General features: G+C 47.4%; 2 protein-coding genes across 3 annotated transcripts; one reads left to right on the plus strand and one right to left on the minus strand.

The window, feature by feature from the left end:
• Window positions 1–973: 973 nt before the first annotated feature.
• On the minus strand, window positions 974–8,040 carry SUMO2 (small ubiquitin like modifier 2). The gene is made up of 4 exons (XM_061455527.1): window positions 7,880–8,040; window positions 6,251–6,382; window positions 3,217–3,288; window positions 974–1,660 (listed from the first exon to the last, which is right to left on the minus strand). Exons 1-4 carry the CDS (start codon window positions 7,898–7,900, stop codon window positions 1,598–1,600), a joined length of 288 nt encoding a protein of 95 aa, XP_061311511.1. The 5' UTR covers window positions 7,901–8,040; the 3' UTR covers window positions 974–1,597.
• Window positions 8,041–12,135: 4,095 nt separating this feature from the next.
• NUP85 (nucleoporin 85) lies at window positions 12,136–24,421 on the plus strand. 2 transcript variants are annotated; one of them, XM_061455529.1, is made up of 19 exons: window positions 12,137–12,277; window positions 12,349–12,442; window positions 12,509–12,671; window positions 13,057–13,127; window positions 13,571–13,614; window positions 14,367–14,436; window positions 15,364–15,485; window positions 15,797–15,931; window positions 16,429–16,551; window positions 16,918–17,049; window positions 17,459–17,565; window positions 17,867–17,950; window positions 18,638–18,703; window positions 19,158–19,309; window positions 19,400–19,517; window positions 20,855–20,955; window positions 22,956–23,107; window positions 23,636–23,722; window positions 24,237–24,421. In XM_061455529.1, exons 1-19 carry the CDS (start codon window positions 12,245–12,247, stop codon window positions 24,336–24,338), a joined length of 1,956 nt encoding a protein of 651 aa, XP_061311513.1. In that variant the 5' UTR covers window positions 12,137–12,244; the 3' UTR covers window positions 24,339–24,421. The 2 variants fall into 2 exon arrangements, with proteins under 2 accessions (XP_061311512.1, XP_061311513.1); XM_061455528.1 differs by having other exon boundaries at window positions 12,136–12,277; window positions 12,349–12,671.
• Window positions 24,422–25,094: the final 673 nt, after the last annotated feature.

A 25,094-nucleotide genomic window follows, 5' to 3' on the forward strand; every position in this document is an offset into this window, starting at 1 on the left:
AACAGATCAATGTCCATCAGCTAAATGCACAGACCTGACACTGTGCCAGAAAGTCAGAGCGTTTCCAGATCCAGCAGGCACTGGCCTCACGTATAATCACTTCTTGAACTGACCATCACAAATCCCACCACCCGCAAGTGAGCTCTGCCAACAAGTTAATACCAGAAAGAGCATCAGCTCACTGCAGACACTACAAGATGTTGGGAGTGTTTCCAGGACATCAGAGAATGCTATAGGGGCGCAGAGTCAACAGGTCAATCTTTCATGAATGCCCATGGATTTCACTGCAAACTTCCCCAGGAGAAAGCTCCAGATCACCAGCCTTGCGGAAAAGACTAATGAAAAACACCAGTGCACCAGCTCCCCTTTGGTACCTCCAGCCTCTTCCTCTTCCAAGCAGGAAACAGGTCATCTTTTTGCTTTACCACCATGATAAAGCAAGAGCTTGGAATCTATGCCACCATTGCTAAATAAACCCAAAACCCAGAACTCAGGTTATTTGTGCTTCGCATTTCCAAGCATCTCCTATCTGATACCACAGGAAAGTGAATGGCTAATGAAATTATTTGCTCTTTTTAGCTCAATTTTTACATCAAAAATCATTAAAATAGTTTTAAATAAGCTACTGGAACAATACTGATGTTACAACAATATTGATGCTTCTATTAAAGACTGACAAAAAGAGCTCAACCCAAAGTCCAACATTCTGCAGTTTGCCTATTGAAACATTTTTGCCTTAGCTGAACATCTAAAACAAGAAATCAAAAGAGAAAAACAACTTCTACTTCCAATTTAGCTACCAACTGGGAGGGCTTAAAGAAGCCTTTCATTATCCAGCAGTCTTCTATCTGTAAAAGGGGAATTATACTTACTTACCCCATGGAAAGCTGAGCATTGGGAAGCGTAAAGTGCTGCAGAGAAAGAAACATAAGTGCTGAGTACTGTTACTCCAGAGAAAACTAAAGAAACCTGGTTATTTTAAACAAGAAGTTTATTTAAACAACAAGACGCTTTACTTGAAGGGAAAACTATCTAGGATTTTTTTTTTTCCTTTTTTTTTTTAGAGTAATTTAACCCTACTTAGACAGAGATTGCTCTACATGTAACAGCTACGTACAAAAAAGTTATAAAATTGTCCTTGGTTTTACAATGATAAAAGAAAAAACATTGAAATTATCCAATCAAACAAGGTATGCAAGGTTCTTTTGTTGGTTTTTTAAACAGTGAGAGCAAAATAACTTACTGGAATATAAAGATAAAAGGAGAAGGAGCATGCCACTAACGGAGAAAGGGGCATTTTTCACAGAACCAGTTTGTTTTTCCCACCCCATCTCCATTAAATGTTGATCAAAACATACCATTGGCCATTTAGTTAAAAAAAATATGCATTATGTCTGTGCACATACACCAGTTACTTTATGTACAATAGAAGGAATAGGAAAAAAAAAAGAAAAATCAAGAGAGAGAAGAGAGAAAACTCTACTGCAGTAGTCAGGATGTGGCTGAACCAAGTCTCGTTTGTCTAATTGTGAATGTGTCGCCTGTGGGAGCACAGTTCTGCAGAGGAAAGTAGCAGGTTGTTTGTGTGTTGGTTTGTTTAGTAAACTCCTCCTGTTTGCTGCTGGAACACATCAATTGTATCTTCATCCTCCATTTCCAACTGTAGCAGAAAAGAAAGACAGAAAAGGCTTTTAACTCTTCTCAGGTATCTACTATAGGCTCGGTTGTTCTCCCATTTCCTATGTTCACATTTACTTTGTATGCGGCTTAACCAGTCCAGCCCCTCTCCCTTCCATTACCATCACCTTGTACATTTAACCTACACACCAGAACTCAAGAGCAAAGAAATTACATAGCAAAACCAAAAAGCCAGTTGGTAATTCTTGTCCTAGAATGGATTCTAGTATACAACTTCAGGGTGCATTGTAGGACTCCTGTGGAAAAGATCAGCATTCATAATACTTTGATTCAGTTGCCTACTTTTCCATGGCATCTTCTTTCTCCTATTTACTTCCTCAGTTTACCTTAGGACATTGACACAATTCCACCTTGCTGCTGTTGTTCAAATGGGTTCAGCTACAGCACTAAAGAAAACAGACTGTAATTAAGGCCCCCAGGCAGGCAGTAAAACCAAGCATCAGCAAGCATGATATAAAGCGCTTCACATGGTCACCCATTTAATAAACTGCCAGTGAGCAACAGCAATACTTCATAAATGTATGTCTCTTTTTCATCCTAATTTTTACAGCTGGTATTTCTGGGATGTTGACGTTACCTAGTGATAAAAATCTATTGGAAGATTGAAGGAGTTGCTGTAACTAACATTATATTCCTAAACAGTCTCAATTTCTACTCTAGGAAACTAAACAGGTCTATGGTATTTACCACAGCTATAAACAGCTGTGATCCTGAGCTTCAGCATAACATGGATGGAGAAAAAAGCACTGTTACCTTGATTATCAGCATTCCGAGTTCAAAGGTTGCACAGATTGTGCCCATAGGAGGCACATTCTTTGAAGCAACTGCTTACAAAATACAGATCTATTATAAACCCTCCAACACCAAGAATCCCTTATTTCATAACAAGTAGCTCTGGCAAAGCACATCAACCTGTATCACTTGGAAACACTGATTAAACACAGCTATGTAGAGCAGTACAGAGAAGTACTTAAAAGCCACAGCAAACCATTCTGTTCTTGGAATGGCCTTGATTATACCCTGTTACAACCCCAAAACACAAGCTTCACGGTATTCATTAATTCTATGCTGCTGAAACAGAGCTTCCAGTTACAAATAACAGATTTATTTCTGCATTACAAAAGCCAGTTTGCAAACAGGACCCTGATAACATCCTGGAAACCTCTTACAGAAAAAAGAAAGCCACTGCTTCAGGAAAAGCTCAGTTCTTGACTTACCAACTCTTAGCTCAGAGCTGTGACTCAATAAGGTGACAGTTTTACAAGACTCACCATCTGTACACTGCACTTCCATTTCTTATTTTATTCCTGGTGATACAGACTCATTATTTAAAACGCTACAGAAGTCTGAGATTCCAGTTCCAACAATCCTAAACTAGTTCAACCATAATACTGCTAAAAAAAGATCCAGTTTAATCACTAATATATACAATTACACAAGTATTTCATATGCAAGAGAAGCATCAACACCTGCAGCAAGTATCAAATGCAGTTCTTTAGCCTTTCTTCTGCTATTTACCTGTGCAGGTGTGTCTGATTCATTAATAGGCTGCCCATCGAACCGGAATCTGATTTGCCTCATTGACAACCCCTGCACAAAGGGAAGCAAAAAAGAGAAGTAAGTCTGGTGTAAAAGTACTCCCTAGCTTTCTCTTGAACTTGTCAGCATGATCATTAAATGCCACAATATACTTTTCATACTCCCCTCATGCACTGACTTTTAAGGCATTTCACTACAAATCCTCGCAATCTGTTTTCTATTAATAATTGTATTGTGGCCAACTACTAAGAGAAGCAACAGTGCCCCCACTGACTGGAAGGTAAAATAAAGCAGTTTCTAGTGCTCACTCCAAAAGCCAGGATTTTTATAGAGCTTTTTAATAATAATAGACTTAAAATTAGATGCAACACTTTGGGTAACAGATGTCAAACAGTAACAGTCGATATTCCTTTTTGATCCTCCCCAAAACCAAAAGCATTTGTCCCATAAATGCAACCACCATCTCTTAGTCTGCAGCACCTAAGGGCAGGCGATGGTAACTTTCTGACCTCAAATTCCTATTTACAAGAAGTCAATGGATCAAAGTTGTTCCCTGCACAGCTGAAACTTTAAAAAAGATAAAGGAATTTTCTACTTCCAGAAACTACTGAATAGGATCTGAACTCATCTTAAGCATTTCTACTACACTCACAGTTACTCTGCTGACCTCTTCCATCCGCAGGGGATGGCTCATTCTTGCCTGGGCCAACTCAAAAAGAACTAAAGAGCAACAACCCCTTCTAGTAATAACATAAGCCTCAATTTCACGACTTTTCAAAGGTATTCTACTGTACACCATGTTCTGCAAAGGAAGATGAATGAAGTTTGAGGATACAACCAGAATCAAGAACCTTGGTGTCTACTTCTTCCCCAGTTCTATCTACTCTCCCTACAAGTCAAGCTGAGGTAAATCCAACACGGTGCTGTTCTGGCACCTCTGTATTTGAAGAGCAGCCTTCATTTAGCCCTGCAAGAGCAGCTTTATCACACAAAACGTAGTTCATTATTCTTGAAATTTTTCAGAAAAAAAAAAAAAAAAGATTTTAAGAAAGAATGAGTAAAATTTTCAGTCACAATTTAAAATTCAGAGCAAAAGCCTTCTCCAACATGACTCAGACTGCAGTGTTCACTCAGAACATCATCTTGTTTAAAAAAACCATGTGGCAAAGTGGCATGGCAGCAACACATTTTTGCACAGCAACATTTGGTTGGAGCTGTTTTCTCTGTCATTGTGTTGCTTAAAATATGTTTTTCCCATTCCAAAAGTGTTGGGGTTTTTTTGCAGGCTCCTGACAACTTTATGAGCTGGATAAGTGTTAGCTGAAAACATCCTCAACAATGGTACCCTGGCGAGATTAATAGCCACAAGAAATTGGCTGTTCCACGAATTAGTTTTCCCCACACGAATAGTCTTGATCTTCTGAAAGTATCAGTCAAGGTTTTACTTCCATTTTAGGTTTACTACATGCAATACATGATTTTCCTTCTTTAAAGCTGCTCAATTCTCTACTATTGCAGCTTCCACCTCTCCAAAATTAGATCTGAAGTCCACAGTTTAAGGATTTTAAGACTGGATGTGCCCAGTTACAAAACCAAACTAAAATCTAACTTTTAGACTAAGGCAGAACAAATGCTTCTAAACAAAGTAAGCACCTCAGAAATGCAATCTGCAGACAATATCCTTTGCACACCTACTGCCTTCAAACTGAAACAAGAAATAATGTCTCCCATTATAAAGATTTATTCTTTTTCTCCTCCAGGTGACAAATGAGGAATTCAGGTGGTGAGTTTATAGTCTCACTTTTGTTTCCAAGTCACTTAAATATGAATGGTGCTTCTAAAATCATCTTTCCCAGGACTTTAGAGACAACTGACCAAGAGAGATCTAACTGCACTTCATGTTTGCAAAAGCAGTACACAGAGATCTGCATAATCTAACAAGAGTTTATATGACAGAGGTAGGAAAAATGAGTTCACACTTCAAACACTCACTAATTTGTCCCCAGAACACCCATACAAGAACATATTCACACATTCAGTGAGAGCTGCTTTGCCCTGTCTTTATTTGTATCACTATCCTGCTGAGGCAAAGGGTAAATCTAAAAGGTTTTACCGCTCTGAATGTGAATGAGAGTTTGTTTTTTCCTGGTAGTGAAACAGTTACCTCAGTATTTTATACCAATTTTACTGCATTTGATGGTATCACTGAATATTTGTGTTTAAAAAAAAACAAACCAAACATTCCCTAGTTCCAAACACTTTTGTGTAGATGGAACTTTTTAAAGGCAAGACAGTCATTAAAAAATCATGGACAGCAGAGACAGAACTTTCCTAACCGCAAGCTCCAGATTAAAGTGTTAAATAGCACAGCTCTTCTACAGGTGGGTGTAAGACTTGCAATAGTTGCCTGCACTTGCCATTACACCAACAAAATCCAAGGATTTTTGCTCCTCAGAGGATTAATCTGACAAGGCCACAAGAAAAAAAACAACCCACGCACAGCATTAACCGTACAAGCTCCTTCTCAAGGTGGACATCTGACACCTTTAAATGCTGCAGTACCCGGTGATGTTCTCCCATCTCAATACAATACTAAGCTAATAAAGTAGAAGCCTAGGACCACACCAAGACGTTACTCAGAGTTATAAAAGTACCTCTGATTACCACTCAAGTCTATCCTGAGTTCATACCACAGGTTCCCAACCCACCCTTTCCATACGGGTACTTTTGAGCCATAGAATAACAGTTGCCTCCCAAGAGCCTCCACCTCTAACACAGATTTCACAAAGATAACAACGGATCTTTATTTTACCCATTTCCTGTCACAACCCTATCAGTCCACTCTAACAGATCCCAAGTGCAACACTCGCCCCACAACACAATTACTTTCTGTTAAGCCTTTATCATTTTGAACATTTCCATAGATCTAAGCCTCTACTGTCTTTATTGTGTCACCTCTGGAGACCACCTCCTCCCCCCCAGCCCTCTCCTGATGATCACACAAGAACCATACCTGTCGTTCACAATAGGCTTTCATTAGTTTGCTAAGTGGTGTATGCCTCTTAATCTTAAACTGCACCACAGACCCATCTTGCCCTGCCACCTTCAGATTAATGTGGTCATTGTTTTCAGTCTTCACTCCTTCCTGTGGAGGAAATGAAAGAAGACAAAAAAACACACTTTTTAAAAAAAAAAGGTATGAAACAAGAAGTGAACATTTTACCACAGTGCAACAGGTCATTAAAAAGGAGGAAATGAAGGGCATTATAGCTTGGAAATCTGAATTAGGAGATAAAGCTCAGTAGTTTTTATTTGAAACTTTAAAGAAAAAAGCCACACACACAAGAAGAACCCCCCCAAACCCAACTGATATTGGCTGTCATTGGTTAACATGCCAGGTAGCAATGAAAAAGTAAGACAATTGTTTTACAACATATTTAAAGATCAAAAAGTAGTTATTTCTAACAAGGGCACAATAATATGCAACACCACAGCTCACAACCAAAGGAATAAAGTTAATTATGTTATAGCTACGGTCTCCACCGCTACCAAGTGGGTTTCTTACTACACCTCAAACTTTTTCCTACCCGCTGAAGTCCTTCTGAAGAAAACTTCAAGCTACTTTAAAAGGCCGTATGTGAAAAGGTGGCAAAACCTGACAAGAACCAAGCTTCCTCCTTCATTAAGCGCCCAGTAAAACCCCTCCGAAACCCCGAGTCCGGTCCCGTCGCTTCCACATGCACAAACTGCAGAGAACCGACTTCAACTCCGCTGTTCGCGTTCTGATGCGGAGGGGAAGAGAAGACCGACCACCACCGGGCTCCTGGGTAACGTGTTTGTCTGTGTTTCCTCTCGGACAAACGCCCTGGGGCCGGGTCCGGGTCGCCGCCGCCGCCATGTGAGAGATGCCTCCGAACCCCGTTGAAAACGAGGGAAAAAATACCAATTGAGGGAGAAGACGGCGGCGGGGCTGGTTGTGGTGGGGGTTTTAGTTATTATTATTTCGCTGTGGTTGTTGTTTAATTACTGATGTGGAAAGCGAAGCTCCCCCACTCCAGCCAGCGGCTCCCCCCCCCCCCACCCCGGGCGCCAGGGCCGCCGGGCCCGGAGGCAGCACAAAAGGGGGCAGGGAGCGATGTTCCGCCCGCCCCTCCCGCAGGACCGAACGGGAAGGGGCTGGCAAGTGCCCCGGCGAGAGGCTGGCTGCAAGCGGGGATGCTGCGCCGCCAACCGCGCAGGGCAGGCCGGATCCGGCCGCGCGAGGAGGAGGAAGGCAGCGGCAGCAACCGCCTCCGGCCCTGCCTCTCTCCCTGAGGAGGGCGGGAAGGGAGCCCGGATTCGCCCCCCTCAGCCCCCCTCTTCTTTCCCCGCCACCCTCCCCGGGGATCCCCCGCCCGCCCCGGGAGGCTGCGGCCCCGGCCCCCCTCCCCCGACGGGGCGGGAAGCGACCGCGGCCTGGGTGCGCAGGAAAATGGCGCGCAAAGCCGGCGCGCCGGAGCCGAGGCCGCTTGGCTGGGGCTAGGGCCGGGCCAGGGCCGGGCACGGGCCTCCTCCTCCTCCTCCTCCTCCTCCCGCCGCCGCCTCAGGGGCGAAGTGAGGGCGGCGGGAGCGAGGGAGGGCGGCGGGAGAGCGCCTGCCTCACCTTGGGCTTCTCGTCGGCCATGGCGAGTCAGCGATGTCCGGGCCACTCCGAGCGCCTCACAAAGGGGGGGAAGGAACAACCGAGCGCGACGGAGGAGAGAGAGAGAGAGAGAGAGAGGGGAAGGCGGGGGGGGGGGCAGGGAGCGCGCACGCATGCCGCGGGGCCGCGCCTTGCCCCCGTGCGTGCGCGCGCCCGACGGGCTCTCCCCCGCCCCCCTCTCGCCTTCCCCCCCCAACCCCCTCCCTCCCCCCCCCCCCCCAGGCGCGGCCCCGCCGCCCATTGGGCTCCAGCGCGCTGCGGTGGGCGGGGACAAAGGGGGGAGGGGGAGAGAGGAGGCGGTGGTGGCGCGCGCGCGCGCGCTCCCCGCGGCCGTTACATAACGCGGGCCGGCGGGAGGCGGAGCGTGCGCGCGCCCCAACGGCTGCGTGCGCGCGCCCCGCCCCGCCCCGCCCCGCCGGGCGCTCAGCGGGCCCCGCCGTGCCTGTGCGGCGGGTATTGTCCGACTCAAAATGGCCGCCGCGCCGCCCCCCCCCCCCCCCCCCCCCCAGGCACCTCAGCCCGGGGCACGCGTGCAAGCGCCCTCCCCACACGCACACACACACACATATAAACACATACACACACACATAAACACATACATACACACACACCTTCCCGTGGTGCTCCCCCTCTGCCTCGGCCTTCTGTTGGGCCTCCTCAAACATGAGGGGTTTCTGCCCCCCAAGTCCTGCCCTCGCTGTTTCACCGAGGTTTGACAGCCATCCGCTACGCCCCTGCCACCCTCTGCCTTCCCATCGGGGAGTTTCGTGCCCCAAAAGAGGTGGTTTCTGCAGAGGGAATGGAGCCCTGCTCTGCTGCATCCCAAAAACATAGCTTGGATATAGTGATAACAACTGCAGTCAAGGGTTGCTTGTGTCCTTCAATGAGCTAAGGACGTGAGGCAGCACCTCAGAGATTATCATACATAAGATACACTGATGCAAGTGGTCTCCTTCGTTTCAATAGAGGAGAAGGGGGAGTTCCCAGTAACCCCAAGGATTTCACAACCCACTGCTGCCATTTGTCATCCTCTCCTTCACAGCACAAACACAACGCCACAAAAAGGACCTTTGTGAACGCTTCAGGGCTGCATTCACCATTAATGGTGTCCATCAGCCCCACCCGGAGCTGCTCATGTGGGCTGAAGGCACTGCGTTGAGACACCAACACCCAGGCCTGTGTTTAGGGAGCAGCCTGGAGACACTGCAAGGTGGGATTTGTCCAGATTAAAGCGCTTAAATCGTGAGCTATCAACTGAAGAGAAACTTCTGAGCAAAGCTCATTCTGCAGACACACTCCCATATAAAACACAGGCCATGAAGTCTTCTACGGTCTCCTTGTAGACTGGGCTCCCATAGGTTGCAAAGCTTTCCCTCTGCTTCAGTGCTCTGAATGATCCAAGGTCACCTAGAGCTTCACAGAACCTTTTAGGACTTCATTCCTGAAGAGCCTTAACGAGTCAGTTCGGGAATCACGGGCACTGGAAGAGCCCCATCTAACCCAGCAAAGCAACCTGGATGCTGGTCTCAATTGTGGCTGCAAAGATACTCCTTTGAGCTGTACTTTCCCCTCCTACCTGTGTGATTTTCCTTATCATCAAGATTTCCAGTCAGTCCATCCTGCCTGTTTTCCCTGCATTTAATGCCTCATGCTATTGCTTTTTCTACTTACTTAAGCTACCAGGAGGGCAAGAAGTACCTGTGACTACAGAAACCACCCCCCTGCTGTACAAATCCCCCCTCAGGCAGCCTAATGGTGACTCAGCCTCCTGTGATCTCCTTTCACCTTTTCTTCTAGCTCTGAAAAGCAATGGGCAATGTCACTGTGACCTTGGAAAGCAATGGGCAATGCCACTGTGACCTGAAGTCCATTATCCTGCTAAGAAACAGGACTATCCGTGAGGACAAGGGAATAAACCATCTTAAACCCCACTCAAGTCTTCTACTTGGTACATAGCTTTCTCTAAGCGAGGCTCTGAGCACGAGGGGTGCTTCGCAGAACAAAAGACAAGTGCCATTTCCCAAGAGACCTTAAGTTCTATTTTTAGAGATGATGCAACATCACATAGGAGCACTGCTGGGAGGAAGGGCATCACGAGACTGATGGTGCTCCCTGGTCCTGCCTTATTTTGCTCTCCCTTCCCTCTTGGAAGACCTCTTTGCAGCAGGTCCAGGAGGAGGATTTCTTTGGGGAGAAGTGGGATGAAGCTGGTCAGGGCCTGAGAGCAGCATGGAAGAACTGAATGCAGGAGTGGCACTGAGACATACACCGAGGCCAGTATTACAAACAGAACTTGAGACAGGAAAATACACTAGATTTTATGAGAACATATGAGGTTTTGCTACCACTGTGGATGTTGTACGTGCTCAAAAAAGCTGAGAAGTGTTTCCACCACTGGTCTCACCATCAATTACACAGGGCAGGTTTGTACAGACCTCTTATTTATATGGCTTATCTTCTTATAGAGCAACAGAGGAAACTCACGTTATTCAGGAGACTCGGTGGAGCTACCAGTAAGTGCTAAAATCCCCAGAGAACTGGCCAGAAGGGCACAGCAGGGGAGAAGCCACGCTGGGAAATACAAAAGACCTGGTCCTGCAGGATCCAGGCTGCAGCAGAGGGGAGCAAAAGGCAAAGCTTTTTCGTCCCTCTGAGCTCCTCCTCTTCAATGCCTGCAGTTGGAGGGAAGTGAATGGGGCAGCGGCACAGTGAGCATTCCAGAGAAATTCCATCTCTGGGAAAAAGAATTCCACGTGTTGGTTCCTGAAATGTTTCCACGCCTCGTTTCCTTCTTGGGCAGCAGGTTTGTGAAGGAGAAATACAATTTATCTGCACCATTTTGTACGCCAGGAGATGAATTTGTACAACAGAGCTCCCAACATCCCCACGTGCCCCCAGAACACAGCCCTCGTACCCACAATGAAGGATGAGCTGTCTGAAAGCCGGTGAGTCTCAGTTTCTCAAGCAGGTTTCTGAAGAGTTATGTTCTTCTACCCTGCAACAAGCCATTCCTCCTGCCTGCCCCACGCAGACACCACTGCCTTTGCTCAGCATGACTGGCAACACAACACAACGTGCTGTTACCAAAGATAACTGCTGGCTTGATTGTTATTAGGAACGACGGATGCAGGAGCCAGTAAAGTAAAAAAGGGGGGTTTAGCAGTGGAGTGTTGCGGTTGTATGGGGTCAGCAAATGATTTAAGCTATCTTCAAAACAGTGAGCTTTTCTAAAGCACCAATTTGAGGGCCTGTTGCCTTCTTCCAGGTGGCAGCTCAGTGAGGCAGCATTGCTAGGGCAAAACAGTGGATCACTGAACGAGTTCATTAGTGAGAGGAACAAGCAAAAAGTGAGGAGCGTGCAGACATGGGAAAGAGCAGAGTGAAGGAAAGGAGCGGCGTGTGGTCAGGGCTTTACCACACCAAGTTATTAATGGATCCTTAAGTTCAAGGCTATCCATAGGTGAGCTCCCAGCGTTAGCGGAACGTCCATCAGGCTCTGGGGGTATTGAGCCTGCCAGGCAGAGAAGGGAAAACATCTCCTGACCCTGAGGAAGTGAGCAGGGCACAACAGATCTGTTCTTCCCCACATCTGCCAGCGTATGTCCCTGATCTCCTGCCATCAATCTAATGCTTCATTACAGACCTTCTCCAACCTCCAGGCAGCCCACTTAAGTCATAAAGCACATAATTTGATTACTCAACTTTATCAATGAGAGAATGTCACCTGCGACAACCTGGAGGCTCATTTACCCGAGAGTGTCTTTAGTGCATAAAGAAGTAAGACAAACCAGTTATTACAAGGCAGTCAAGTCAATGAAGTGAACACCAAGACAGTGCTGACTGGCCAACCAGATCCCTGCGCACCAGAGCCAGCACCGAAACCGTCCAGACAACAACATGAAGTACGTGGGGATGGGGCGGCCCCTTTCCTTTCCGGGCCCGGTTCCGGGGCGCTCCGTGCTGCCCGAGGCACCCCCGCTGCCTCCCTGCCCGGGACCATCGCCCGCAGCCCCCCGTGCAGCTCCAGCGCTCCGGGGCAGCCTCTGCCTGGCGGGCTCCGGAGGCCTCAGGGGAGCGCCCAACGCACCGGAGCCCGCCCCGCCCCGGCGGGGCCTCGGGACCCAGCGGCGCTTCCGGGGCTGAGCTGTGGGCGCCTGCCCCGAGCCGGCGCATCCCCGCCGGGCCCCTTCCCCCGGCCGGGGTCTCACCCAGGGCGGGCAGCGGCGCGGGGCAAGCGGCGGAGCGCGGCGGGGCTGCGGGGCGGCGCAGGCAGCGGCGGGGGCAGCCGCGGCGGGGCCTTGTCGGGAGCGCAGCGCGGCAGCCGCCATGGAGGAGCTGGACGCGGAGCCGCCGCTGATGGTGCGGGCCGGGGGGCGCGGGGCGGTGCGGGGCCGTGCGGGCGGCTCTGACGTGCCGCTGTCCCCTCGCAGGTGGTGCCGGGCGCGGACCCGTCCGCCAGGCAGCTCTGCTTCGCCTGGGGCCCCGCGGAGGTGCTGGTGTGCGAGACACGCTTCGACCGCACAGGTGGGTCCCGGCCGGGGCGGGCTGGATCGGGCCCCTGTGCCCCGGCGCTGAGCGCGTGTGTTGCAGGTAGCGCGGATGGAGGAGCGAGCGCGTCCCGAGTCTTCGTGGTCCGCAAGGATGAGGACATCTACATCCACACCCTGCGGAAACTCTTCAATGAGTCGCACGGGATCTTCATCGGGCTGCAGCGGAGCGAGGAGGAGCTGGCGGGGAAGGCGAGGAAAGCGCAGTGAGTGGATGGGGAGAGGGAGGGAGGGAGGGAAACACCCGCTTTCCCTGCGCCTTCTCCAGCCGGGAAAAGTGCCTGGGACTTAGAAACGCCTCTGGTGAGGTGGATGCAATTGACCAGTCTGCTCCGAGCTGCTGTATTCAGCTGCAGTGCAGAAACAATGAGTGTTATGGGGTAAAAAAACCCAAAGTAACAAACCAAGTAACTGTGCTGTGTTCCCAGCATACAGCAACCACTGCACGCAGCCTCACTGATCCGCACTGATTCACTCTAGTACTGGGAGCCTCTGCCGCTGCAGAGGAACTTGCAAAGCTTTAGTTGTCAACAGGCATGAGGCTAAAACTCAAACAGCACTTTCTAACTGAAGCCTTTCTGTGTTTGGCAGTTTGGTTCAAGTGAGTAAAAACTACCGCTCGGTGATCAGAGCCTGCATGGAGGACATGCACCAGGCAGCTGGTAAGTTTGTTCTCTTACAGAAATAAAAGGAAATGCTACCTGGGATTATAAAGTAGCATTTCAATTGTGAGTTGTCACAGCTACTGTAAAATGAAATCTCCATCCAGATTTCCAACTTTGTAAATCTGGTCAGAGATTTATTTTTTTGTACCACATTTGAACAGATTTTCTGGGGATTTGCAGCCTTTTCATAGTCATATGGGAAACAGAGTCCAAATTAACAGCTGGCTCCCTTGAAAAAGTGGGAGATTTTACTCTTCCATCCATTCCCCATTGCCATACCCAGATTTGCACAGGATTTATAAAGCAAAGTTTTCTATAAAACTTAGTACTCAGGTTTGTGCTTGGTGAGTGATCACATATTGTTGTCTTCATTTGTGAGCCCAGAAAGGGCTGTGAAAGGTAAATCTCTCACACTTCGACTTTCTTTGTTCCTCCCTCAGTTTCAGCCCGGGACCCTGCCCTGCAAAACCAGTACAGCACCCAGGTAATGTCGTGTAGTCACGCTAGAGCATTAATCCTGGCTATTAAATCCATCAAGGAGGCCAACACTGGGGCAGATTCAACTCTGGTTTAGTATATTGGATGCAGTTTGTAACCAAGAATAAATGGGAATAGTTAGCCCCTTTATTTCTAGAACAAAAAAAACAGAGCCCAACATCTCAATTAACTTCTGTTTCTTGAGCACATATCCAGTGTTATAGGGGTGATGTTTTCTGGTCTCTTAAAGTCAGCTGTGAGCCAGTACTTGGCTGTCTGAAACTTCACCCCTCAAACATGCAAGTTCCAATAGGCTTCATGGCAAGCTCCAGATGTTCACTATGAGTGTATAGGAAGAGCAGTGCTTACAGTAGCTTTGTCCTGGTAGCTGCAGTTATGTTGCTTCATTGGCCTTTCTTTGCTGTTTGTATTAAATCTTAGGAGTGCAAAAAGGCTGAAAATAACACTTCCTGTGTACTACTGTACTACTCAGTCTTGCCCACTGGTGACGGATCGGCACTGCAGTTCAGTACACAGACAGTGGCAGTAGTTTCTAAGCTGAATCTGTGTAGCCAAGTTGTGGCCTGTTGCTGCCTTTTGATAATGTATCTCTGAAATGTCAATATGACATTTCTCTTGTCTGTAAAAACTGAGCTTACCTGACTGCTACAGACAGCAGATGTCTTTGCGTGATGTTATTCCCAACAACTGGAATAGTGACTGGATCTGACACATGGCCCTGCTCTTTTCATCCTACAGGTTTCCATCCTGTCTGCGATGGAGCTGATCTGGAACCTGTGTGAGATTCTGTTTGTTGAAGCAGCTGCAGGTGAGCAGTGAACTACCTGACATTAAAGACTGAAGGGCTTTTGGTTTGCATATTTATTTGTTTAAAATATATATAGCATCTATTGGGTCATATTTTAATATGTTTTAGAGATATGACACTTGTCAGTAAGCCTTTTAATACCTCTTCTGCCTCACTAAATTACCTTCCTCATATTGAGTTATATCAAGCTATTAGATTTGACTCCCTCCTTTTCCCCTTGTGTAGTGCACTACAATGTAAATTCTCTTTTTGATAGGTAGGGAAAAAGAGGGATAACAAAATTTGTTGCCAGATTATTTGACTTTGAAGCAGAAACACGTCTTTAAGCATCAAATATGTTGATGTCAACTAACATTTACTCTGCTGCAACTCTAACTTTAGATGTCGTTTCTGAAATCAGTTTTACATTGGCAATTGAAAGTAGTAAATATTAAGGAAATGGGATTCTGCAAACAAATACTCTACTTGCACAGTCCCAGAAGTCAGAAGAGAGATTCACACATTGTAGATTACTTCATCTGAAGAAAAGTTAACCAGAAAGTGCCAGATTTCTTCCTTATATTCAGTTAAGAATAATGAATTGATGCTAAATTAAACAGGAACATTCTTTGTGTCCTTTGGCATTGCAAGATTTATGATCTGAATCACTCACCTTTTATTTCTTCAAGTTTCTGGTTAGGGTTTTCTCCTGGACTGTGGTGCTGTTCTGATTTGCCACATGCAATTCTGTCAGCAGCCTGGCGCTCCCACAGCCTCAGTGCTCGCTGCTGAGGAGCTCTGAGCCTTTGTAATTTGACTATGGCAGGTAGAAATCCAGTCAGTAAACCTCAGGTAGTGATTGTCAAGCCACTAGGGTTAGAAGCACGTAAGATAGCAGCTTGGGAACAGACACTTGGGAACTAACAATGCAATCTTTTCTGCACAAAGCTGGCCCCCTCCTGCTTCGCCTCCTCGACTGGGTTCGACTTCATGTCTGTGATGTGGACAACATGGTCCGTGAAGTTCTGAGCAGTGAAGATCCATCGAAACACGAGCTCTTCTGGAATGTGGTGAGTACAGTCCCACCCAGCCTGTGTGCTTTACCTTCCTCTTCCCTACTCAGCACTAGATGACCTCTAAAAGCTGATTCCTAGGATGCTACTGTCTACCACCATAGCTTTTAAGATGAAGCCATTCTGAAGATCGTCCCCATCCTCATCCTTTCATTTTCATCCTCTACGGAGGTCAAGACACTGTGTACTTGAATTAGCAGGGCCTAGAGTTTAAGCATTTAACTCCACTTAACTCACAAGTGAGCTCTGACACTCTCCTGGGTGTTTTCCAGCCCAGTGTGGTACTCACAGACAGGTTCTTTTTGCAGGTGGATGTCTTTGTGCTGCAAGGCCGAATGGAGGAAGCACGGCACTTGCTCTCCAAGGAAGCCAGTGCCAATCCCACATCAATGCACATGTACAGAATCCTGGATGACTTGATGAAGAAGATGCCTGTGCCCAGTGTATGTATAAAGAGGATTGTTATCATGCTATTCCATTGGGTAAAGAGAACTGCTCTCATGTGGCTCCTGTTACAGTATAGTATGTTCACCACTAAAACATCTCAGTCTTAATCCTTTATAGTAACAATAAGACCCAACCATCCCGAGAAAAGTTTGATAGGTGACAAACCAACATAGGAAAATCATTTTGCAGCAGAATCCATTATCCAGGTGTCTGAAAGATCCTGGTGAGAACTATTCCCTTGTACAGATATTCTCTGAAGGCTTTTCCAGCAGTTTCCCTCTGTTGCAGTGATTTCCTTTTGGAGGAGAAACTGCAGCTGCATCACAGTAACCTCTCACAGGCTCCCCTTTGCCTTATTCAGATGGGTAAAGTAAGACATTTCAAATATAACTGTAGGACAGTGTAAAAATGGATTTAGCTTTTTATCACAACTGATTGATTTCAGCCCTAAGCATCTGCTGTGAGTTGACTTGGTGTTTTCCTCTCTGTTCAGCTTAACAACACCCAGACACTGACCGAGATGGAGCTGAAATGGCAGCACTGGCATGAAGAATGTCAGCGGTATCTACAGGATGGAACTTTTGCTTCCAATTCCCACATGGAATCCATCTGCAAGGTGTGTTTTTGCTGGGAACGAGAGAAACCAGACAAGTATCAGATCAGGCTCTTGCGTACTTCAGGAACCGTGTGTAGACAACTTGAATATGCAGGATGATCTGTTCATTAAGTCAGGAGCTTTCAGGCCAGTCTTCTGTGTTCTTTGTTTTGCAGCAGCTTTTGCAGGACTGGGCAGATCATTTTCTTTTCCTGCCCAAGGCCATGGGGCTGATGGGGAAACTGGGCTCTGAGAAGGATCTTTGTCATTTGTTATTTCATTTTGATTAAAACTTTGCAAACTGGGAGTAATGCTTCTAAAGAGTTCCAGTGCGGCTGTGTGCATTGCTGGATTTGGAGAATCACTCCTGTGTCTCTTTCCTGTTAGATCCTGCTGGGAGATGAGGATGCCATACTGGAGAAGAAGGAACTCATGACCACCTGGTACCACTTCCTGGTTACCCGACTCCTGTATTCCCACCCAACGGTGAAGCCGATGGAGCTGCGCTTTTATGCACAGGCATGAAATAGAATTACCTGGATATTCTCCTCTGTTTCACACACACACAAACGGGTTACTGACTTAAAGAAACCTTTGGGAGGGTTGATACCCTACAGCTGCATACCTGTCAAGTGTTCCCTAGAATCTGAAGTGGGTCAGGAGACTGATACAGTGGGCAAATAATTGTTGAAGACCCACTCTCTTCAGTGGCTGCTGTCACCAGTCTTGTTCCTGCAAATTGCTTTCCCAGTTTCCTTATGTTAAAATAAGGGGAAAAAAAAACCTTGTTTTTGTTAATGTGTTCAGTCTCTGTGACCTGTTATTTCCCATAAAATAACCAAAACAAGGCTATTACATCGAACCAAATGTCTTCTTTTACCATCTCACAAATTCAGCATTTATCATGTCTTGTAATCTCATTCCACAGTCTAGCATGGACCTGTTCCTGGGAGGAGAATGCAGCCCTGAGCCTCTAGACACGATTTTAATGGCAGCCTTTGAATTTGAGATTCATCAAGTGATCAAGGAATGCAGGTGGAGTTCTAAGGTTTTTGATTCTCTGGTTCTATGGTATTGCTACTGTGTGCATTTACTGCAGTAGGATTTGTGGTAGAGGATATGGGTACAGCCACCTCATCCTCCTTTCCAAGGATTTAGCAAAAGTACATGAAGCAGGCAGCAATTACAAGTATTCCATTAGGTCTGGGATATTGCAACCAGACATCATGCTGGCATACAGCTTCTGTATTGGGATGAAATGCCTGTGGAAAATGTGACACATTCCTTGGCAGCCGTAGGCTTAGTTTTATCTTTCTTTTCCTTGTTTCAAATACAGCATTGCCCTGAGCAACTGGTGGTTTGTGGCTCATCTGACTGACCTGCTGGACCACTGTAAGCTCCTGCAGTCTCACAACCTGTAGTAAGTATTTCTTTGCGTTGATTATTCAGACACCCAGCAGTAGAGATGACTGGACTGAAGCAGCATGTGGATGCTGGTTGAAAAGAAGGATCTTGGGCCTGTACAGAAGACGGAGAATAAAGGTGCTGCATGTCATCCATGGCAGGGGGTTGGAACTAGAGGATCTTAAGGGTTCTTCCAATTCTTAACTATTCTATGTGCCTCTGAAGTTACAGGCAGCCCAGATGCTCTGAGAAGCAGTTGCTGCCCTGATGAATTTGATGTGCTGTTCAGCAGTGCCTCAGTACAGTGTTAGCATTCTCAAATACCATTTTATCTGAAATACAACCAAGGGCCCAAATATTTGTTGATTATTTAGAATGGTGAGAAGTGAACCTAAAAAGAATTCCAGTATTGCATCCTGGGTGAATTGAAGTTTGAGCAGTTGGATTTTGCTGCCTGAATTCCCTTGAGGTTTCAGTTTCTTAAAGCACTTTTCTTTCAGTTATATGTGCTCAGTGCTGCAGCTATGTGGCAGGTCTCCCCAAGGAGAAAGCTGACCTGCAACTTAGGCCCAAGGAACGAAGATTAAAATGGCCCATGAGAAAACATGATATTTAAATTGAAATGCTTGTGAAATCAAGTCAGCAGTTATTTTCCAATGAGGTGCAAATAATGACTCCTGTTTCTTTCCTCTCTCCTCCCCAGTTTTGGTTCAAACATGCGTGAATTCCTCCTGCTGGAGTATGCCTCAGGACTCTTCTCCCACCACAGGTACCAGCCTCAGTTTTCGCTCAAGCAGTAGACTAACACAGAGGCAGGCAACACAAATAACTCCATATTAATGAAACAAAAAGGCAAAACTTACAGAGCCACTGTTTGGATCCCAGCAGAGGTGTCCTTAAGGGATCATGCAACATGAGCGTGTTTTCTCTCCTGACTGGAAGACAAAAGGTATTTGTTAGAACCTGTGGAGCATGCTGACCTGGGCAGAATCCTCCTGTCCTGGGGCTTTCCTGGTACAGAACAACTTGTACCAAAGCATCTGGGAGCTTGCAGGTGTTCCACAGTTGTATTTGGTAGAAAGTAGAACCCATTTTAGGTCTGAATACTGACTGACTTACTGTTATTAATGCAGATCCAGATTCTCCTTGGGGCTTTACTGTTGTGCTCATTTAAGGTGTACATGATCAGAGTACCTGATGGTGGGTTTTGTCCCCTCTCTCAGCCTATGGCAGCTGGGGGTCGATTACTTTGACTACTGCCCTGAATATGGCAGAGTGTATTTGGAGCTTCACATTGAACGGATACCCCTCAACACAGAACAGAAGGCTCTCAAAGTGCTGAGGATCTGCGAGCAGAGGCAGATGCAGGAACAAGGTGATTGATTTGTAAATCTCACTGGTTTGTAGTGATAAGTGAAGTCTCTAGAACTAATTCTTTCCTTGCTCTCCTGTGTTTCCTCCTCAGTCCGTAGCATCTGTAAGATCATGGCCATGAAGGCGCTGCGGAATAACCGCTTGGGCTCTGCACTGTCCTGGAGCATCAGAGCTAAAGATGCAGCTTTTGCTACACTCATCTCAGACCGGTGAGTGTGAGCAGCAGCTCCCAGAGGAATGCTGACAGAGCAGGGTGGTGGGGAGAGGGCTGTCAGCCACTGCAGTGGAGCAGAGCAGGTGCTGCTGCAGGCAGATGGACACTGGCTTTCACTCAGAGCAAGTGCCTGCTTCTGGACCAGCAAATGACATCCCCCAGTACTCTCATCTGCACTACCCTGCCTGGTTCTTTTCTACACTGTTTTACTTCATGCAGTCTAGAGATGAAACAGGTTGGCTTTATCCAACAGGGCAAGCCTCTTAGACCTTGCTTTGGTAAACATCTTTTTGGGCAATATCTCTTACCTCATGAACTGCCCTTTCTCTTGCTTTGATGGGCTGTTTGATGAACTGTGCAGTGCACCAGGGAACTGGTTTGGGTGGAGGGTAAGCCCCTTCTGGGCTTTATATTCTTATAAAGCAGGTTATTCTTAACCAGTCCAGTTCACCAGGAAACCTCCACACAAGTCAATGGGAGTCACCTGAGCCACCATTTCTGCAAAGAATCTCAACCCCCAGGGAGTGAAGTTCTGTCGTGTCCCTGGTTTTGCTCAAGCTCGTCACAACATCTGACCTTGGAGGGGGGGAATGTTATAAACCTGAAGAGGATGCTGATAAGGCCTGGGCAAAAGCTCTGGCAACTCTCTAAGCTTTTCATGCTCTCACAATCCATGTCATGTATTTTTTTGCTAATGGAAATGGACAGGTACCAACCTCTGCATGGTTTGAGTCCGGTACTGAAATTACACCTTGGATAGGTGGCCGGGCAACGCTGTCCTCAGCAGTGGGAACAGGGAGTAAGAGACTTCTGGGCTGGGGGTTTAGTTTGGGGTTGTTTCGATTGTTCTGTCAGGGAGTGGGAATTGCTCTGTTCCTTTCAACAGAAGGTGAAAGGAAACCATCCCAGGAAGCAGCTCTGCAAAAAGCAGCATCGTGAAGGCTGCAGCAAAACAGATGAGAAGCTTTTAGAATTGTTTTGTTCCTGCTGCTTATCAGCATTTTCACACAGCAGAAAACCAGGGCTTTTTGTTATGATCTGGGAAGAGTTATTTATGCACCCGCCAGCCTCAGCTTCCTGTGCTCCCTCCTTCACTCACTCCTTTCAAAGAGCACATCTCAACTCCCATAAAACCCAGAATAAATTGAGTGGCCAATTTATTCACTGGCCACTTCCAGGAAATGTTTTGATGCCTTTTGAAACCCTCACAAGGGGCTGATTGAGATGGAGCTCAGTACAGTGAAGTGTTCTGGGAAGGGATTAGGAGGTACAAAGCTAACGTGGATGCTGTTCCTCCCTCTAAGCTTTTGTTGTGTTTTATACTCTCCCCAGCTTCCTTAAGGATTACTGTGAAAGGGGGAGCTTCTCTGACCTGGACCTCATCGATAACCTGGGACCATCCATGCTGCTGAGTGACCGACTGACGTTTCTTGGTGAGACATGCACAGTTTTCATTCTGGGCTTTACTTAGAACACAGGTAACTCCACAGGGTCACTTGGATTTGGCTCTTCCTCCATCTGGCTACATCCTGGTTTAGTGATGAGGGGGAAAGCAAATGGCTGAAGGTGATGGGGATGCAGCATGATCACTACCAGGAGACTGCTCTTTCAGCTGTGCTTACAGCAGCATCTGTCCTGCACTGCTTTGAGCAGGACAGTCTGTTTCAAGCCAGTATCACTACCTAGAGAGCCTCTGAAGCACCAACAGATGCGGTCTGGAAGACCTGAAGCGGCTTCCATGGCAGAGAAACAAGTGGTTCAAGTGATCTTGACAACGTGATGATGTTACTGACTTCAGAAAGTTGTCCAGACTCTCAGACTCTCTTGGTTCCATGTGCCTAGGTGAAGCTCATTCAAACTTAAGCTCTCTTCCCCCCTTTTGCTGTGGCAGTTGTGCCCAGTAACAGCGGTTTCGGGCTGTGGTGACCTGGCTGCAGCTGCTCTGGGGCCTCTGATTGATGGGGTGAGACAGGAAATGGAGCCAAAAGGCACCTTTCTCTGGAGCTGGCCATTAGGGAGCACAATCACTGGGGCTAAAACCTAACCAGAGTTTGCAATAGCTGTTGGCAGCTGGGCTGACTCCTGGCTGACACCAGCACTGCAGTGAGGGTGATCCTGAATTTGATCGGTTCTTGTTTGCTCCAGGCTTTCAGAACTGGAACTGTATTTCCCTCCTTTAAACCTGATCCTAAATTAAGCCTAGAAGCTGACTGTGACTTGGCAAATGGGTCACATCCCTGTGTGCCCAGCGTCACCCAGTGGCATCAGCCCCAAAGATTCACAGCTTAATCATGAAGCTGTGCTTAGAAACTGTGGTTGAGAGAAATCCCCTTTGTGCTGTTGATAAAACATCCTGAAAGGCCTGAAAATATTCCTGCTGGCAGTTTTAGGAGCATCAAGTGTTCTTTTGCTGGACAGCTTTCACATGTCTCGAGCTTGAGCTTGAAGCAGTAGTTGAAGGGGATCTGAGTGGGAATCACTGCTGCAGTGTGTGGATACAAACAAAGCCACAGAATAAACCTCACTTTCATCCTCAGTTCTCACCTACTGATCTAACTGATCTTACTTAGTACTGATCTGATCTTAGTACTGATCTAACTGATCTTAGTACTGATCTAGCTGATCTTAGTACTGATCTAGCTGATCTTGGTACTGATCTAACTGATCTTAGTAAGTACTGATCTAGCTGATCTTAGTAAGTACTGATCTGATTTTAGTTAGTACTGATCTAACTGATCTTAGTAAGTGCTGATCTAACTGATCTTAGTACTGATCTGATTTTAGTTAGTACTGATCTAACTGATCTTAGTACTGATCTAACTGATCTTAGTACTGATCTAACTGATTTCAGTACTGATCTAACTGATCTTAGTACTGATCTAACTGATTTCAGTACTGATCTAACTGATCTTAGTACTGATCTAACTGATCTCAGTACTGATCTAACTGATCTTAGTACTGATCTAACTGATCTCAGTACTGATCTAACTGATCTCAGTACTGATCTAACTGATTCTTAGCAAAACCAGAACTCTCCACATTAACAAAGATCTCAGTTTCATTGATCCACTTGGGAAGACAGTGCAGGCGTTCAGACCTCCCCATTTCTATGGTGTCAAAGGGAACAGTTACCCCCTGCTTCTCCCCTCCTATTCCTGGTTTCTTCAGATGATACCAGTGTCTCTGAGCCACTCATGCTGTTGCCCAGTGAACACCCAGCACCCGACAGCACCAGTGAGTGACCAGCCTGGCTCAGTCAGTGAATCCTACCAGCACAGTCACAGGCTTTCGGCTGCCTTTTCACCCAGCCTCTGTTTTAACAACATTCCCCTTCCCTTGACCCGGCTGCTTTGGAGTCTCAGCTGGGGGTGGTTCCACCTCCGGGTCTGACAGACACTGACTCCTTTTCCCCCTCCCCAACACCCGTGTGCAGGCAAGTACCGGGAATTCCACCGGCTCTACGGGGAGAAGCGGTTCTCGGAGGCTGCCAGGCTGCTCTTGATGCTGATGACAGCTCACATCGCTCCCTGCTCCTTCTGGATGACCCTGCTGACAGATGCCCTTCCCCTGCTGGAGCAGAAAGAGGTGAGCAGCTGGTCACACACAGCAAACCCCACCCCATGGCTCTTTCCTTCCTTCCTGACAGGGGATCGCAGATCACCCAAGGGTGCCATCAGTGGGAGCACCCAGGAGCAAGGACAGAACAAGCCACTCTTAACCTGATTCCCTGCCTTTAGAAAGCAGCAGTGGGATCCGTTGGGGTACACAGCACATGCAGCTCCTCTCGGTACTTGGCTTGAAGGTTGTTCTGGTGCTTCCTTCTTCTACACCCTTCTTGTGTACTTCATTATCAAGAAAATGACAGCTGAGCAATTGCAGACCCATGGCTGGGTAGAGCCCAGAGTACCCGCTCTGACCTCAGAGCTGACCCTGCTTTGTGCAGGAGGTGGCACTAGAGACCTCCCAGAGTCACTTCCAGCCTGAATTATCCTGGTTTAAAGGGTCAGGATGGATCCGAGGGAGTGTGGGAGCTTTCTCTTGCTCTCAGCTGAGTTCTCGTTGCGTGATGTCCCCAAACTCCATCCCTTTCAGTAAATGCTTCCCTTCCCACAGGTCATATTTTCAGCAGAGCAGACGTACGAGTTGATGCGGTGCCTGGAAGACCTGACAGCAGGGAAGTCGGACAAGCAGAAATTCCAGGTACCTCCTGCTCTGAGGACAGCTGGATCATGGTTTGATGGGGAGGGCCAGGGTCACGCAGCATTTACGTTCCTGTGCGAGGGCAGAAGGGGGAGAGCCCGAGTTAAGGCCAGTCAAATGGGATTTCCATAGAGACAAACCCAGTGCTGGAGCACTTCTGCTCCTCCCTGTTCTGCTGGAGCTGGATTGGACAGGGATGCTTTTCCAAGGTAAGTGCACGTGACATGGGCAATGCAAAGTGGAGATGCTGCTACCAAACAGCTCGAGCTGTGGAAGGTTCCAGGTGCAGCACAGGAAGCATTTGCTGCTCATGCAGCTGCCAGGAAAAGAAAAGGCTTTGTAGTGCTGCCTGTGTGATCTAGAAAGTAGGAAATGCAGCTCTTCCTCTTCCGGGGGGTTCCCTTTAACAGGTAGATACTTGTGCTCACTCTCTGAATGTCCAAGACCCATGGAGAGCCCGTCCCCAGCTCACTGCTGTCTGCAGCAGCCTAACCCCAGCTCTGCTCACTTCCAGGAGGACAACGTTGAGACGATGAAAGTGGAAATGCTGAGACTTGCTCTTGCACGGAACCTTGCACGAGTCATCGTCAAGGAAGGCACGCTGGAAGCATCCTGAAGTCAGTGTGATTTTGTTCTTCCGCTGTGGTTCACTGTACATAAACCCAAGTGCTTTTCTAAGAATAAATGCCTTGTTTTGCATATTGCTGAGGTTTGCTCTTGGCTGCCATAGACACAGCTTCTAAGAAGGAGCTGCCTCAAAAGGCTGAGGGTGTTTGTTCCAGCTGCCAGCCCTCCCCCTGAAGTCAGCCCCACCACCAAAGCAGTGTTGTGTTACCTTGGCTTTTCCAATTGCTTTGCTCCAGTGCCCAGAGCTGACACCAGGCCCACCTTTTAAGACAAGGGGGGGTTTAGGAAACAGCAACTTCTCCATTTCCCCTTAGTTTGGATGGCCTTGAGACAATGGGTTGAGTTTTAGGCTCCCCACAAGCAGCACGGACCGCAGCAGCACTCACCAGTAAGGGCGACCCACAGAGCAAAGTAGGGAAATCAGTTTTATTTCACATGCAGCAGATCGAATGCATTGGAGATGTATGTACAGTTACAGCTGCGGGGGTGAGCAGGAACCTCACCCTACAGACAAGGAACATTCAGAGGTTTCTTTTCCAAAGCTTATAACAACGCATTTCCACACAGCAGGACTCTGGAAGCCTCTCTCTGGCTGGCTGCACAGAACAAAGCCAGGCTGCAGGGAGCCCCTGTGCTCCTCTGACCTCCCCAGAGTCACAGCGAGACTCACCCTGCGTCCCCAGCAGTGAAACCTGCCTCAGGACACGCTGCCACCTCCTAAGCACCACCCTGTGCCTGCTGTGTC

This window comes from Pezoporus flaviventris, unplaced genomic scaffold (genome assembly GCF_033815535.1).
Source record: "Pezoporus flaviventris isolate CSIRO_AGI_PZ_B2104156 unplaced genomic scaffold, CSIRO_AGI_Pfla_v1 ptg000020l, whole genome shotgun sequence".
Taxonomy (NCBI): domain Eukaryota; kingdom Metazoa; phylum Chordata; class Aves; order Psittaciformes; family Psittacidae; genus Pezoporus; species Pezoporus flaviventris.